Source organism: Palaemon carinicauda, chromosome 31 (genome assembly GCF_036898095.1).
Source record: "Palaemon carinicauda isolate YSFRI2023 chromosome 31, ASM3689809v2, whole genome shotgun sequence".
NCBI classification, from domain to species: domain Eukaryota; kingdom Metazoa; phylum Arthropoda; class Malacostraca; order Decapoda; family Palaemonidae; genus Palaemon; species Palaemon carinicauda.
The window spans coordinates 64,626,070-64,642,359 of NC_090755.1; the positions used below are offsets into that span (position 1 = coordinate 64,626,070).

At 44.2% G+C, this 16,290-nt stretch overlaps 1 protein-coding gene across 2 annotated transcripts in view; it reads left to right on the forward strand.

The window, feature by feature from the left end:
* Positions 1 to 16,290, forward strand: part of LOC137624476 (male-specific lethal 1 homolog) — a 56,258-nt gene that overhangs the window by 36,740 nt on the left and 3,228 nt on the right. For both annotated transcript variants that reach the window (XM_068355248.1, XM_068355249.1), the window contains one exon: positions 8,317 to 8,517. In XM_068355248.1, the coding sequence (XP_068211349.1) occupies positions 8,317 to 8,517 (201 nt within the window). The remainder of the gene's footprint in view (positions 1 to 8,316; positions 8,518 to 16,290) is intronic.

The following is a 16,290-nucleotide window of genomic DNA, read 5'->3' on the forward strand; positions in this document are numbered from 1 at the left end:
GTTTCCATGTTTCTATAGTTAGGAAAAATATAAATTATTTCAGGAATTTGCGAGTTTGTTATATAACTTGGTTCTTTCCTTTTATTTTGGGTTTTGGTAAGCTGAATATTACTTGTCTTTTCTCTCAGAGCTGAAATGCAGGGGTTACCACATTGGCTATTACAGTATTATTATTATTATTATTATTACTATTATTATTATTATTACTATTATTATTATTATTACTATTATTACTATTATTATTATTAATAGCAAAGCTACAACCCTAGTTGGAAAAGCAAGATGCTATAAGCCCAAGGGCTGCAACAGGGAAAAATAGCCCAGTAAGGAAAGGAAATAAGGAAGTAAATGATGAGAACAAAAATTAATGATAAAATATTTTAAAAACAGTAACATCAAAATAGATATGTCATATATAAACTAAAAGACTTATATCAGCCTGTTCAACATAAAAACGTTTGCCATAAGTTTGAACTTTTGAGGCTCTACTGACTCAACTACCCAATTAGGAAGATCATTCCACAACTTGGTCACAGCTGGAATAAAACTTCTAGAATACTGTGTAGTAATGAAATGCAGGGATGTTACCACATCGGCTATTACAGTATTATTATTATTATTATGAATAGCAAAGCTGCAACCCTAGTTGAAAAAGCAAGATGCTATAAACCCAAGGGCTGCAACAGGGAAAAATAGCCCAGTGAGGAAAGGAGATAAGGAAATAAACGATGAGGAAAAAAAATATAAAATATTTAAAACACAGTTACAACATCAAAACAGATATGTCATAGATACACTATGGAAAGACTTATATCAGCCTGTTCAATATAAAAACATTAGCTACAAGTTTGAAATTTTGAAGTTCTACTGACTCAACTACCCGATTAGGAAGATCATTCCACAACTTGGTCACAGCTGTAATAAAACTTCAGAATATTGTGTAGTATTGAGCCTCATGATGGAGAATTCCTGAATATTAGAATTAACTGCCTGCCTAGTATTACGAACAGGATGGAACTGTTAAGGAAGGTCAGAATTATGAAAAATCTTATGCAACTTGCATAATGAACTAATTGAACGAAGGTGTCAAAGATTAATATTTAGATCAGGAATAAGGAATTTAATAGACCGTAAGTTTCTGTCCAACAAATTAAGATGAGAATCAGCACCTGGAGACCTGACAAGAGAACAATATTCGAAACAAGGTAGAATGAAAGAATTAAAACACTTCTTCAGAGTAGAAGAATAGATTAATCACCGAGAATAAACCAATTAATTTTTTGTGCACTTGAAAAAGACACACCTAATGTGTTTCTCAAAATAAAAATTTGCTGTTGAGGATCACGCTCAAAATTTTAATTCATACTAAGCTAAAGAAAAATTATCAATGCTGGGATCTGGATGCTGAGGAGCCACTGTCCTTGACCTACTTACAATCATACATAGAGATTCGTTAGGATTCAACTTCATACCCCATAATTTGCACCATGCACTAATTTTAGCTAGATCACTATTAAGAGATTGAACAACCCCAGATCTACATTCAGGAGAGGGAATTGATGTAAAGAAAGTAGTATCATCTGCATATGCAACAAGCAACAAGCTTGTTTTCTAGGCCAAACCACATGTCATGTGTATTTAGTATGAAAAGTAATGGACCAAGAACACTACTCTGTGGAACACCAGATATCACATTCCTATACTCACTATGGTGCCCATCAACAACAGCTCATTGAGATGTATTTCTTAAAAATTCATTAATAATGCTAAGAAATGACCCATCTACTCCCAACTGTTTGAGTTTGAAAACAAGGGTCTCATGATTAACATGGTCAAAGGCAGTGCTAAAATCAAGGCCAATCATACAAACTTCCTGGCCACAATCAAGGGATGTGTGTACAGCATTGGAGATTGTAAGTAGGGCATCACATGCTCCAAGACTTTTATGAAAACCAAATTGCAAACTAGGGAACAGATGATTACCTTTAGCAAACCTATTAAGATGTTTTGCCAGAAGACATTCAAAAACTTTAGATGATATGGAGTTATGGATATTGGGCAGTAATCAGTTGGACTTGAGCTACCATTAACACATTTACATAGGGGAGTAACATTACCAATTCTCCAACAAGTGTTAAAAGCTCCTCTTCTTGCTAACTTGCGCAAAATAACAGATACCTTTGGAGCCAAGAAATCCGCAGTCTTAATATAAACAAAGGAAAAATAACATTTGGGTCTACACCTCCATAAGCATCAAGGTCTATTAACAGTTTTTAATTTCACGAGATCAAAAAGCTAAACTACGTAGTCAGTTTAGCCTCGGGAAAACAGGAATGAGGAAGTCGCCTTTTTAGCTACGCACACTAAACATGAAGAAGGTCGCAAAGTTAGCAATGTAGGCTGCCTCGTGGCTGGATGTATGGTTGGGTTCGGTTGGACACCTCATTAAGACCACCAGGTTGTTAACCTATGGGCGAATCTGATCCTTAGGCTAAGGGACTTGGTAATAGAGAAATTCCATTGTCAGGTTTCTAAGACGGAGGTGACCAGGCTATGAAACGCTATGCTGTAAGGACCCTCCCTGTTCAATAGGGACGATATCGAATAAGCAGCAGACCAATGGAGGAAATTAGACCAAGATTCTCGTCTCCAGAGGGTCATGACATTGAGATCCTACAGGACAGCTCCTCCACGGAACCCGCAAACGTCCAGGCCACAATCCAGCAAGAACACAAACACATCTTAAGATAGCTCGTCAAAGAACCCCTTTCCTTCCAAAGACCAGTCCAGTCAATGAAGAAAAGGAGGTAGAGGTAGCGGTCGAGGTCGCTCTCACTTGGAAGGGCAATTCTCTTACTTGTCCACCAGTAGTGGGATGCTTACAACGCCAGTGGCAAAGGTGGTTGCAGCGCGGGGCCGAACCTTGGATAATCTCTGTGATTTATTTGAGGTATCGCGTCCCATTCAAGTAATCTCTCCCTCTGTTGACGTAAGAGGCCAGTTCCTTCAAACTCCTACACGAGGGAATTCATGAAGTAGTTAGCCCTATGGGCCGTACTCCAGACCATGTTGGAGAAGGGTGCTCTCCAGGAGGTCCTCGACGGGTCCCATGGTTTCTTCAGTCGACTCTTGCAAAGAAGGTTTCTGGAGGCTGGAGACCTTGAGACCACTCATAGACCTCTCAGCTCTAAACAAGTTTGTCCGACAAACTCCGTTCAGGATGGAGACGACTGACATGGTCAGACAAGCGGTAAGACCACTGGACGACTTGAGTACTCTGGACCTTAAAAATGCATACTTCCAGATCCCAGTTCATCTGGCCCCAAGGAAGTATCTAAGGATCATCCACAACAACAGGCAATGGCAGTTCAAGGTGCTGTGCATCGGTCTTTTAACAGCACCTCATGTCTTCACGAGTGTTTACCGTAGTGTTGACCTGGGCCCACCAAATTGGCATCCGTCTCCTAAGATACCAGGACGACTGGCTAATCCTAGCAGACAGACTCCTCAGATTTTGTCGCAATCTGGGGATCGTTGTAAATCTTGAGAAGTCATCACTGCTTCCATAACAGAGACTAGTATATCTGGGAAGGATCATTGTCATAAGTCTGCTGAAAGTCTTTCCATCAGACGACAGAATCAAGAGGCTGATGAAAGTGGCACACCCATTCCTCATACGAGATGCTCTCCCAGCCCAGAGGTGGTTACGTCTCATAGGTCGTCTAACATCCTTGTTCCATCTAGTTCACAATGGCTGCCTGCGAATTACATCTCCAGAGTGGCAGCTGAAATGCGGATGGGTCCAACACGAGGGCTCTCTAGATACGCTTGTCCCCATGAGACCCGAGATGGTGGGTGGCTGACAAGAATATCCAGCAAATGATCAATCTTTTTGTTTCCCCCCCCCCCCCCTTGATTTGGTGCTTTTTTTTTTTTTTTAGATCCGTCAAAAGAAGGGTGGGGGGCCCACATGCTGCATCACTCAGCTTCCAGGCTATGGTCAGAGTCCAAAAGGTACCTGCATATAAATCTCCTAGAGATTAGGGTAGCTTTCCTAACCCTTCAACAGTTCCATCACTTCTTGGCAGATCACTCTATGGTGTTGATGAGCAACAACACCATGGTAGTGGCTTACGTAAACAAGCAAGGTAGTACTTTTTTCACAGCCCCTGTGCCATTTGACAGTGGAGATGCTAAGATGGGCAGAAGACAACTCAGTGTCCCCATCAGCTCACTTCATTCCGGGCAAGAGGAATGTGCTCGCGGACAATTTGAGCAGAGCGACTCAGGTAATGGGCTCTGAGTGATCTTTGAACCATCTAGTAGCCAACAAAGTCCTGACTTTTTGGGGTTCCTCGACAATGGATCTGTTCGCATCGTCCCCTCTCTACTTTTCACCAGTCCCGGATCCCCAGTCTCTCTGGCAAGACACATTCCAACAATGGTGGGATGACATTGACATCTATGCCTTTTCCCCATTCTGGCTGAAGAGAAGGGTGTCCAACAAGACGAGATCATCCACAAACCTGTCATTGACCCTCATTGCTCTGCTATGGCATCATGTGGAGTGGTTCCTTCACTTTCTTCAGCGCCTGACAGAATTCCCGAAAGAACTCCCTCCACAACACGATCTGCAAGATATCCGCACGTGAACATCTTTCAAAAAGCTTTGGAATCCCTAGGAATTCACGCCTGGAGACTATCTGGCATCTCCTTTTTCACCTAAGCTTTTCGCAACAAGTTGCAAAGAGGGTGTCTGGATATCTTCGGAAGTCCTCAGCAGCGGTCTACCAGGCCAAGTGGACTGTCTTCTGTGGTTGGTGTCATGGAAGGGGTATCTCCACTCGATGCCTCTATTCCATCAATAGAGGAGTTCCTTGTATACCTATGAGAAAAAAAATTCATGGTGTTGGTGGCGAAAGGCTACCGCTTAGCCTTGAGCCTCACCTTAAAATTGAAAGGAGTTAGCATTTCCTCTTTGTTGCAGTTCTCTCTCCTCATACGGAGTTTCAAACTTACCTGCACTTAGTTGGAAGTTAGACCACCTCCATGGAATGAGGTTCGCATCTGTCGATCCCTGAAGGATGTCCCTACAAACCATTACGCCAGTCATCAAATCTTTACCTGAATTTGAATATGGTTTTCCTACTCACTTTGCCTTCGGTTAAAAGTTTGTGGACTCCATGGTCTTTCCTACGTCTCCCATTCAAGGGGATGGTGGGGAGGTAATGCTCGGCTTCATCCCTGAGTTTATTGTCATGACTCAAAATCTGGGAGTAGCGGATCCTAGATTCGGACCCTTCCGGATTGGGAGTCTTTGTAATGTGACCGATGATCCAGATCAACTGTTACTGTGTCCAGTGAGGAGTTTGAAGTACACTGAAATGAACTAAAGCAGCTCGTCCCAGAGTGTCACCACGGGGGAGGTCAAGGGAAGGATATCGAAGAACTCCATCTCTTCTTGGATTTGTAAGCTCATACACTGAGCATTGAATCTCAATCCTTCTCCATCGACGAGATGACCCAGAGCTCACAACGTTAGGTGCATAAGCATGTCCCTAGCGTTCAGAAAGAACTACTGTGGCGCAGATCTTACAAGCAGGTGGTTAAAAGCATCAGACGACCTTAACCGTCCACTACCTGCAAGACGTGACACACAGGAACATGGAGATGTTCTCCATTGGTCCTGTGATGGCTGCACAACATGTGGTTTAAATACCTTTGGTTCCTTGATGGACAAGAGCAGATGGTTGAGGGCACAGAGGTTACCCAGGATTGGTCTGGGATGAGTGTTTAAGAATGACCGGCTTTCTTACATCTTCCCCTCTCTTGGGGAACAGCACCTATGGTCCTTTGCAAGCTGGCCTCCTCCGTCTGCTTGTAAAACCATTTCCATTGTGTAACCTTGTATAAAAATAATACTTAATGCATCCCCATATCCTCTGGCAATGTGGGATTGGGTAAAGTCTATGGGTGATTCTAAGATTCCTATGCTTTTGAGAATCCTTACCTAGACGAGTCACAGTGCCAGTGTCACACAGTCTCACAGATTGCTTAGGCCGCTATACCATGCTGTGCACGTACAATAAGCGAGATGTTAGGTTTCTCCCTCATACGTGAGGAGCACGTACAGGAAAACCAGCCTGTTGGTTCAGACTTCCACCCACCTAACGGTTGAGTCATCCCTAATAAAGAACGAAAGGTTTGTATTTATTGTCGGAACAAATTACTTATAAAAATAATTTTTATTTTTCCTAACAATACAAACCTTGAGCTCCTTATACATATTTGGCCTGCCATCACCTATCCTCCTGTAAGTCCTGCCTGCAATCAAAAGTGACTAGACAACACAAGACTAGTGTGTTTGTGAACGGAGTAGCTGGCTACCCACCTCTCCCACAACCCAGCTAACTATCAGTGGAATAGTTACACCTCACTAAAAGTCTTATGGCTAGTCTTCCAGCTTCGCCGAAAGTTTATCACTAATAAAGAGCTCAAGGTTTGTATCAAAAGGTGAAATACAAATTATTTTTTAATTTGTTATTTTTTCGTATTTGTCAAAACTACTTTAATGCCTTATAGTTGACTTTTTAACATTTCACTTTACATAGTGGAATATACAGTACAATATGCACTAATGTCAACAACGAATAAGATCTGAGATCGATCTCACCTGCATGGAAGAGTCGTAGTATTACAAATAATATACACAATGTGAAATAAAAAATAAAACTACCAAAATGTTCAGAATATCTAAAAAAATTCACAGAGTCGTTAGGATCTATCTCATACCCATGGAAAAATTGGTGTTATACCATGAATAATATACGCAATGTGCAATGAAAAGAAAAATACCAAAATGCTCAGAATATCTAAATCACGCACAAAGTCATTAAAAGAATGATGTTTACATAAACTGAACTTCTAAGTTATGAAGGCATTTATTACACACTGCAAAAAAGACTAAATTCATGTAATAATAACTCAATGGGTTTGTAATAGACAGTACCTAAAATGTTTCTTCGGGTTTTCCTCTACCCAAGAACAGTTAAAATAATTATCAAGATAATGCTAATCTACATGAAAGGAAAAATCCTTGATTGAATTTAATACAATAGTCAACAGACAACATTAATATCCCAGTGTATAGAGTACATTAAGCTTGCAGACGTAGGAGTCTCAGCAGGCTATCGAATCATAATACTGATGAATACTTTATTTGTATTTACATAGATAATTTATCTTTTACTTAACCCTCCGTGTAATCTTGATTCTCCACTAGATAGGCAGTGCTATAACAAGGAAATAAAACAGGAAATATTTTATTTTTAGGGTAGATGTCTACATTTAACTAGCTTGTATAGCTATAATTTATTTTATTAAATTCTCTTATTTATACATTGTGCAGTAGCATCTATGAAATTTCTCTATGGTTTCATGAGCTTAATTGTCTCCCATTATTTTCCTTCTGATATGTATATGATATACAATATTGTCCAAATTAGACCTGTTATTGTTGCATTTGATTTTATCTGGAAAAGAAGAAAACCCATAGTTATTTCCAGTTAAACATAATCTACGTTGAAAAGTGTAATATTTGACTTTTTCATAAACCAAAGAAAGGGTGTCTACAGTATATTTATGTAGTTCCCTTCCATTCCTTACCTTTGGTAATTAACTCTTGTTAGGAGGCAGTGTCAAGTGTAGAGTACTACCACTTTCAGTAAATCTTAAATGGCACCAAATGTTCATTGCAGCTTTCCTTTGGTCCTAGATGCATTGCCCTGCACTTTAAATTTTAAAAGATCCCTTCAGTCTCCTCTCACCTCAATGTCCAACTTTAATTCCATCTTTATATTTTACCGCTTAAAGAATATATCTTTTGGGCAAACCTATAAAGTTTAGAAATGTAGCCTAGTGCCTTTCATAATAATACAGCTTAATATTTATAGGTAGTGTAAACAAAATGGAAGTCATTAATCTTTATTTGGGTTGTCAGTAGCCACCAGAAACCAAAATGAATAAAATTGTTCATTAAGTTTGCAGTTTAGAAAGAATTTAGGTATTATTGTGTGATGTGTTTCCTATGATTAAATATATGTAGACTAATTTATAACTTCACCTGAAATGTTATATTTTTACACAAGGTCGGTGATATTGCATCCATTTGTATGACATTTATATACTGTACTGCCTCTGTATGTCTAAGATGACACTTCAAAAATGTATAGTGAATTTTTTGAGTTTGATATGTATTTTTTATTTACAGAACCTCTTATGTTGAATATTTAAAACTTACAAATTTATACAATACAGGTGGGATTTACAAAGAATGAGAGAGCAGAGGCATTACGAACGTCTACGGGAACGCTATGAAAGTAGACAGACTGCCAATGAACCGACAGTATCGGGCAGTGGATCATTGTGGCCTTGCCCAGAGTCAGCTGTATACTTACATGTAGAAGATACTCTTCCGGTTTGTGCCTTTGGACAGCCCCTTGCCCGAATACCTCCTCAGTAAGTGAATAGCTTTTATATCTTTTTACATTTAGGTGTTAGTGTCTACATACAACTATTAAAATATTTTTACATTGACCATTGAAATATTTTAAGTAGTAATTAGCTGTATGTTTATCTGATTTCAGTAATAAATATTTATTTTCTGTTTTGAAGTGAAGATGACGGTTAATATTATGATTTTTGATGTATGTATAGTATCATAGAGCTATTTCATAAAGTAAACAATTACTTTGACCTAAGTGATGCTCTATACTACCATTTACTGTATATTATTATAATCCCATCCCATGTGTTCCCTTCAACAGGCAATTTTTAAATTGCCTTTAAGGTAATTGGCAATTCATGTAGTGCATACGAACACTTAAACTCTCAGTCTCAGCCAGTCAAAAACTGAATTTCTAGTGTCTCATAATTATCCATATCTTCACTAGTTTGTTTTCTCGCCTCCCCCCCCTTAATTTTTTTTTTTTGAAAGACCAGTGCTTATTTGAGACATCTTTAAAATATTGAGCACTCGCTTGTTAAGTTTGGGAGGATTTTTTTTCCCCTTATTCCTCCTTGCCTAACAAGGTGCTCAGCTGAGTTTAGTTGGTACTGCTAGGATGCCACAGCCCACCCTCTCCTGTCGTTTACCACAAATGAAGCCTCACATGCTGACCTCTCTAATGTCGCTACCTCAGCGGTCTTCAAAAGTAACACCAAAAAATTTGGTGTAGCGCCATAGTATTTACGTAAATGGAGTGATTTACTGGTTTTTAGACTGTACTCTACTATAATTTAATGCTATGTCTGGCATGCCCAACTGTTTTGTTAGCTTTGCACCCTTTTATTTACAACTTATTTCCAGTTGTTTTTTTTTTTTTGCTAATGGTTGATCTCTAAGAGTGTTGGCAAAAATTATCCCTGAGAAGTTAGATTGGTCCTGCAAGAGGGACGTTGGGCCATGCTTTAATGTGGTGCTATGGTAATCAATACTGAATAGGTTGTTGTTGATGTAGCATACTCAATAAGATATACTTTATATAAAATCCCAAGCACATTTGAATATTTTGCTTGTAAGTTGGGCACAGTTGTATTCAAAAGATGAGCCAGTTTTTTTTTATTCTAAAAATTAGAATTGTCAATTTAACTGGCCTATTCCCTTCCAGGTGTTGAACTACCATAACATTGAAAAAATCTCATTCAATTTAGCATGCTTATTTTTAAAAATAGGAGGCTCATCTTTGGAAAAAAGAATAGACCAGTTAACTTGTAATAAGTACATCCAGCTAAGAGCTGTTGCTCAAAATGCTTCTACCAAAAATAATAGTTTGACCATTAATGAGAGCCACTTTAGTACATCGCAGAAATATAAATAGGGGGGCTATGCTCAAGGATGCACTCTTTGATGTAGATTCTTCTTCTTCTCTCCGGACGTGGTTGTTGATGCAGATGTAATTGTTTCTCCTTTGCTGAAACCAAATGGCTGTCAATAGGAAAAATCAACCCTTTTATTGAATTTTCAACCAAGTATTTACTTTAAAAAAATGTAATATCTAATGTTCCATAGGATTGTTTTCTTGGTCCTTTATTTTCCTTTGTTCCAACACGAATACTTACCTCGAACTACTTTCTTAGGAGTTACCTGTAATTTCTATGGAGGGCTAACCCGGGAGTGAGAGAACCTGCCCCGAGGGTAGCCTTTGAGCTAGGTCGAGGTCCCCTTGGGTCTCGTGCGCCAGTAAGTTCTCTGGTCGCGACTTGATACCATACGTCGCTCTCGTCTCTCTCGACCCTTTGTGTCCGCCGCGTGGTTACCGCGTGGTAGCTTTGTGCTTATCCCTTGTGTTCCTGTGTGTTCACTACCCTGCCTTGTGCTTCCCAAGTGTATCCCTTTGATTCCCTGCGTTCCTATCTTGTGGTTGTGTGCTATGGAGCAAATCCGCTGTTGTCCTGGGCCTAGAGCCGGAAAATCGTGTGGAGCGTTCCTCTCCAAACCCGAAGTGGACCCTCACTCCCTTTGCTCTTCCTGTAGGGGCAAGATGTGCTCGCCATCAGATACGTGCTTTGAGTGTGTTGGGTGGAGTGAGATTCAGTGGGTGCGATACGACACGAAGAAAAAGAAGTCGTCGAAACGTTCGCCCAGAAAATCTAGCGTATCTTCGCCGCTACCGTCACCCAGTGGACGGTCCGACGGGGCTTCTGTCTCGCCTTCCCCTACCCAGAGTAGGGGACGAGGTAAGTCCGTTGCGGGGAAAGAGCCGAGGGTTCTTCCCCAGGAGTCTAGTGTGTGTGAAGTGGGGGTTGCGGGGACTTCTCAGGCTAGTGGGGAGCCTGGTAGTGCTGGGTCGGGGGGTTCTGGAGACACTGCCCTTGTGCTTGGGGGGCACGTTTCCTCCGACGACCCCTTATGGTGTAGTAATGTTGTTCCTGTTTCTTCACCCCCTTCGTGGGCCTGTGTTTCAGGTTCTTCGGCGGGTGGCGACACCCAGGGTAAGTTAGACTCCACGGTAAGTGATTCCTTCGGGTGGAAGCTCCCTAAAACGCCAGGTAGGTCCCCTATGCGGATGGAAGAGGGCCTGGATTCCTGGTTCCCTAGTGTTGGGCGTCAACCCTCTTTTCCAGCTCCTCTGACAACGGTCCCAGAAACCTTCCTGCAACCCTCTACCTCGGGTACGCTGCGAGTCGGGCAGCCCTCCGTGGCCCCCGCTTCTGCCCGTCGTGCGGGTGGTACAGTGTCGTCGGGCTCTTTGGATGGTGGGGCGCCATTCTCTTCAGAAGAAGCAGCCAGGAGGAGACATCGGCGCCGGAGGGAGCGGTCCAGGAGCAGGTGTTCCCGTTCGAGGTTCAGCAGGAGACGGTCCCGCTCTCCACGGAGGAAACACAGGAGGAGTAGGTCCCCCGATGGTGATTGGGTATTCGTTCCCCGTAAGTTTGAGTTACAGTGTTCCCCAGATCGGCAATCCAGGGATTTCTCGCCACGGAGGCCATCCTCCAGACGTAGATATGACCCTCGCAGGGAGAAATGCGAGAAGGCCTCTTCAGGCAGGCGTAAGGCCGCGAAGCTTCCGGTTCACCCCGCCCAGCGGGGGGAACCGTGCTTCCTTACGGGCAGCCTGGCCGAATCAGCCCAGCTGGTTCGGCCCTCGGATTTTAAGGAACGGTTCCCTCCGTCGGGTCAGCCCACGGGATCCGCGTCCTCGTCCCCCAGAGAGAATGCTCGGACGGTAGTCCTCGCCGATACGGCGATGCCAGTTCTGACCCCCGTATCTGGTGCGGAGGTTTCCGCCGGGGAAGACCAGTTCCTCCGCATGGGAGTGCCTGTTGTGCCAGAACCAAAGCGCCCAATGGGAGTGCCCGGTGACCCGGCTCCTCGGGATCAGGTCGAAGGTTCTGCCGACGGTAGGGAAGGTTCCCCGACCGAGGACTCGGCCTATCGGAAAGTTATAGGCCTGATCCGAAGGCATCATAGAATTGAAGAGCCAGTTGCTACCGATGAGGACTACTGGAGGTCCAGCCTTACCTGCTTGATGCAAGCACCTGTCCAACAGAAAACCTCCCTGGCCCTACCTGTGGCCCGAGATCTCGTCCTGGGACGGGCTCACGTCGATAGAGTTGTAGCAGGCAATGCCGAAGCTCCCAAAACTCAGAGCTCTTCGAAGTTGCTCCAAGGGCTCAAGACACAGAGCAGGGTTTATGTGCCAGAGGGACAACGACCGGGAGCCTGCAAGGTGGAGCCTGCCCTCGACATTCTGGGACAGGGTGCCTCGGAGGACAGAGCCTCTTCAGCCCCGATTTGTTTTTCACAGTCGGAGGCTGCGATGATGGAGATGTCTAAAGACCTAGTTCACATCTCCTCTTGGTTGGACTGGTGGGCTTCCACACTGGTAGGTGTGCAAGCCACATATGACCTGACGGACCCAGAACAGCAAAGCCTCCTGAGGGAGCTTATCATCTCCGGGGGCAAGACCCTGAAGTTCCTCACGTACCAGGCCCTCGCCCTGTCAGCGAATTGGGTTCTTCGCAAAAGGGACACCATTCTGGCGAAGCTTTCCCGGAAGGTCCCAGACAGAGAGGCGAGGGCCATGAGGAGCCTTCCTGTGTGGGGTGACTCCTTGTTCCCCTTGAAGGAGCTAGAGGAGATCATGGAAAAGGTGGCTAAGAGAAAAGAAGTGAACGCTCCCAGGCCTCCACCGGTAAGGAGGCCCCCCCTACAAGAGGTCAGCCTCAGACGGTTCCTCGACTTCTCAGGCCCCGCCTAGCCTGACGAGGAGAGAAGCCCCTTCTTCCTCGTGGGCCTCAGTGCCTCAGCCCCCCCGTAGAGGAGCTCCAGCAGCGTCGGCCTCGTTTAGTACAGGTTATTCTGCCTCCAGGAGAGGCCGTTCAGGCCGCTCCTCCAGGAGGAGGTAGAGTGGGAGGCCCCCTACTCCTGCCCAAGCCTCAGGTTGGGGGATGCCTCAGACTACATTGGCAAGCATGGAAGGCTCACGGAGCAGAGCCCTGGACAGTGTCCGTACTTAATCCTAGTCCTACCAAACACAATACCCTCCCTGGAATGGTGGCATTGCCGGTCGAACTCGCTCAAGGGGATGCCCTTCGCGACCGACCCTCCCGAGTTACTTCTATTCACAGACGCCTCCAACCAGGAATGGGGAGCCCATCTCCTCAACGGGACGGCGAGAGGAACCTGGATGGACGGGGAGAAAGGCCTACACATCAATGTCCTAGAGTTGAAGGCAGTCCAGAAAGCTTGCCTGCACTTCGTCGATCTACTAAGGGGAAACACTGTGGCGTTGATGTGCGACAACGCCACAGTGGTAGCGTACATAAAGAAGCAGGGAGGCTTAAAATCAAGGGAGTTGTGCGATCTCGCCCTAGAGATCCTAGATTGGGCAGAAGCGAACCAGGTTGTGTTATTGGCAAGGTTCATCCCCGGGAAAAAGAACGTTCTAGCCGACGGTCTCAGCAGGATGGGTCAGATAGTAGGAACAGAATGGTCCCTCCTCCCAGAAGTAGCCAAGCTCATCATTCAACGTTGGGGTTCCCCGGTGATGGACCTCTGCAACCAAGCTGAACGCTCAACTTCCCGTGTATTGTTCTCCTGTCCGAGACCCAAGGGCAGCCTTGGAGGATGCCTTTCAGCACAAGTGGGACAACCTAGACGTGTACGCTTTTCCCCCCTTCACGTTGATCAGGCAAGTACTCAACAGAGTAAGGGCTGCCCGGAACTTAAGGATGACTTTGGTAGCGCCCTGGTGGCCGGAGAGAGAGTGGTTCGCAGACCTAAGACCTGGCGAGCCATCCTCCGTGGCCACTCCCCGACAGGTCAGATCTTCTACAACAGCCGCACTTTCTCAGGTTCCACGACAACCCACAGTCTCTACGCCTTCACGCCTGGAGACTATCGAGCGACTCCTGAAGAAGGAAGGATATTCAGCAGGAACAGCTAAGAGGATGTCGCGATACCTGAGAAGGTCGTCGGCAGCGGTCTACCAAGCGAAGTGGGCCTCTTTCACGAAGTGGTGCGCTTCGAAGCGCATAAAACCCCTCAAAGCCTCGGTCCCAGACATAGCAGACTTTCTAGTATATCTCAGGGACGAGATAGGGATGTCAATCCCAGCTATAAAAGGAGTACGAGCAGCCTTGGGTCAAGTCTTCCCTCTGAAGGGCATCGACCTGGGTTCCTCTAGACACATCTCTATGCTTGTCAGGAGTTTTGAACAGTCCTGCCCCCCGCAAGCAGTTAGGGTGCCTCAGTGGGACTTAGCTAGGGTCCTGGAGATGTTAAGTAGCCCCCCCTTCGAACCAATGAAGGATATTGTAGACAGGGATCTCACTCTCAAGACAGTCTTTTTGTTGGCCTTGGCCTCTGCGAAAAGGGTAGGTGAGATCCATGGGCTGTCTTATGATGTCTCTCATTCGAAGGGGTGGAAAGAGATCTCTTTCAAGTTCGTTCCTTTGTTTGTGGCGAAAACCCAGAACCCAGCAATCTGGGATCCTAAATTCGAAGGGTTCTCTCTGCCAGCTATTCCTAGGACTGGGAATCCTGAGGATTTGAGGTTATGCCCTGTCCGTGCCATTAGAAAATACCTTGAGAGGACTGCACATCTCCGGCCAGGCATCAAGAGCCTTTTCGTCTCCACAGGTGTTACAAAGAAGCAGGTATCGAAGAATACCATTTCCTTCTGGTTGAGACAAGTTATTGCCAGGGCCTACAAGGCACTCCCAAGCCCCATGACATCAGAGGTCTGAGCACTTCCTTAGCCTTTGAGAAGAACATGGCAGTGGGTCAGATCCTTTGAGCGGGCACCTGGTCGAACCAGTCAACCTTTACTGCCCATTACCTCAAGGACTACTCAAGAAGGTCCTTAGACGGGTTCTCCATTGGGACAGTCATCTCCGCGCTCCAAGTGATTTAACGGTAAAGCCCCAGGTTCAATCGTGGATAGCAAAACCAGGAGACACAGGTTCGTTCCTTTTCACCCTAATCCCCGTTACCTATCCCTATCGGAGATAACCAAACTTGTAACCATTGAAGAACACGTCTCTGCTACTGCATTACTGGACTCGGCATCAGAAGAATTTTTCCAAGGGTGAGTACTTAGACACTAACGTGAGCTCTTTGTGTAGTTACCCTATCGTCCGTTTTCCCAGTGTGTTTTTGTTTTAAAACCTAATTCATATCTAGGCTTCTTGGCATCCGGTTGCTGGGTCTGAAGGTCAGGAAGTCACTCCCACCTCCTAAAGTGTAAGTCTCCTAAGAAAGTAGTTCGAGGTAAGTATTCGTGTTGGAACAAATAAAAAATTTTAAGTAATTTTTATTTTTCCTAACATACTTACCGAGAACTACTTTCGGGTAATGGCCCTCCCTACCTTCCCCGAGTGCCTCTCTGCCCTTGCAGGGACTTTTTGCAACATCCGAGGAACTTACTGGCGCACGAGACCCAAGCGGACCTCGACCTAGCTCAAAGGCTACCCTCGGGGCACGTTCTCTCACTCCCGGGTTAGCCCTCCATAGAAAACGGGTATAGGGTATACTACACAAAACTCTGGTCGGTAGAGAGGAGATTACAGGTAACTCCTAAGAAAGTAGTTCTCGGTAAGTATGTTAGGAAAAATAAAAATTACTTAAAATTTTTTATTTTTGTTTACACATGATAGGTAGTTTGGCCTTTAATAAACTAACTGGTTGCTAATGCAGACATGCTACAATGTAGGCCAATGATCTAAATATGAACTTGTGGTTGCTGAATTCCTTAATAGGTATCTTGGTATTAGTGCATAGTGCAAATTATGGTGGATGAAGTTTTGAATTACATATGGCTAATTTAAAAATCAAGGTGAAAGTTTTAATTGCAAATTTGCCTTTGAGAGAGAGAGAGAGATCCAGTTTATCTCTTTAGGAAGTTGTGCATAAAAAAAAAAAAAAAAAATGGTGCATTGAAAAAGGTTTTAAGTGTTAGTGAGATGTCTGTCCTGAGGAAGTACTTCAATTAATTTGTTCTTGACAGTCATCCCTTTCATCTCCAAACGGCCAAAGCTGCCAAGAGGAATATTTGCGATTATCTCGTATCTCCTTTCAAAGCTTTAGTCCTTTGATTTAGCGTCGTCAAATGGGTTATCTGGACCTACCTTATCTTCATGGATGTATGCAATTGCAATATTTCTCATGCGAGAGGCCGTAGGAGTCCTGAGGCATAAGACTCATTAAGCCATTTTTTATGCTAAGCCAGTGAGATCTTCAATGTTGGAATTAAAGTTGTATGAAAGGCTCAATTAACAAGATCATGG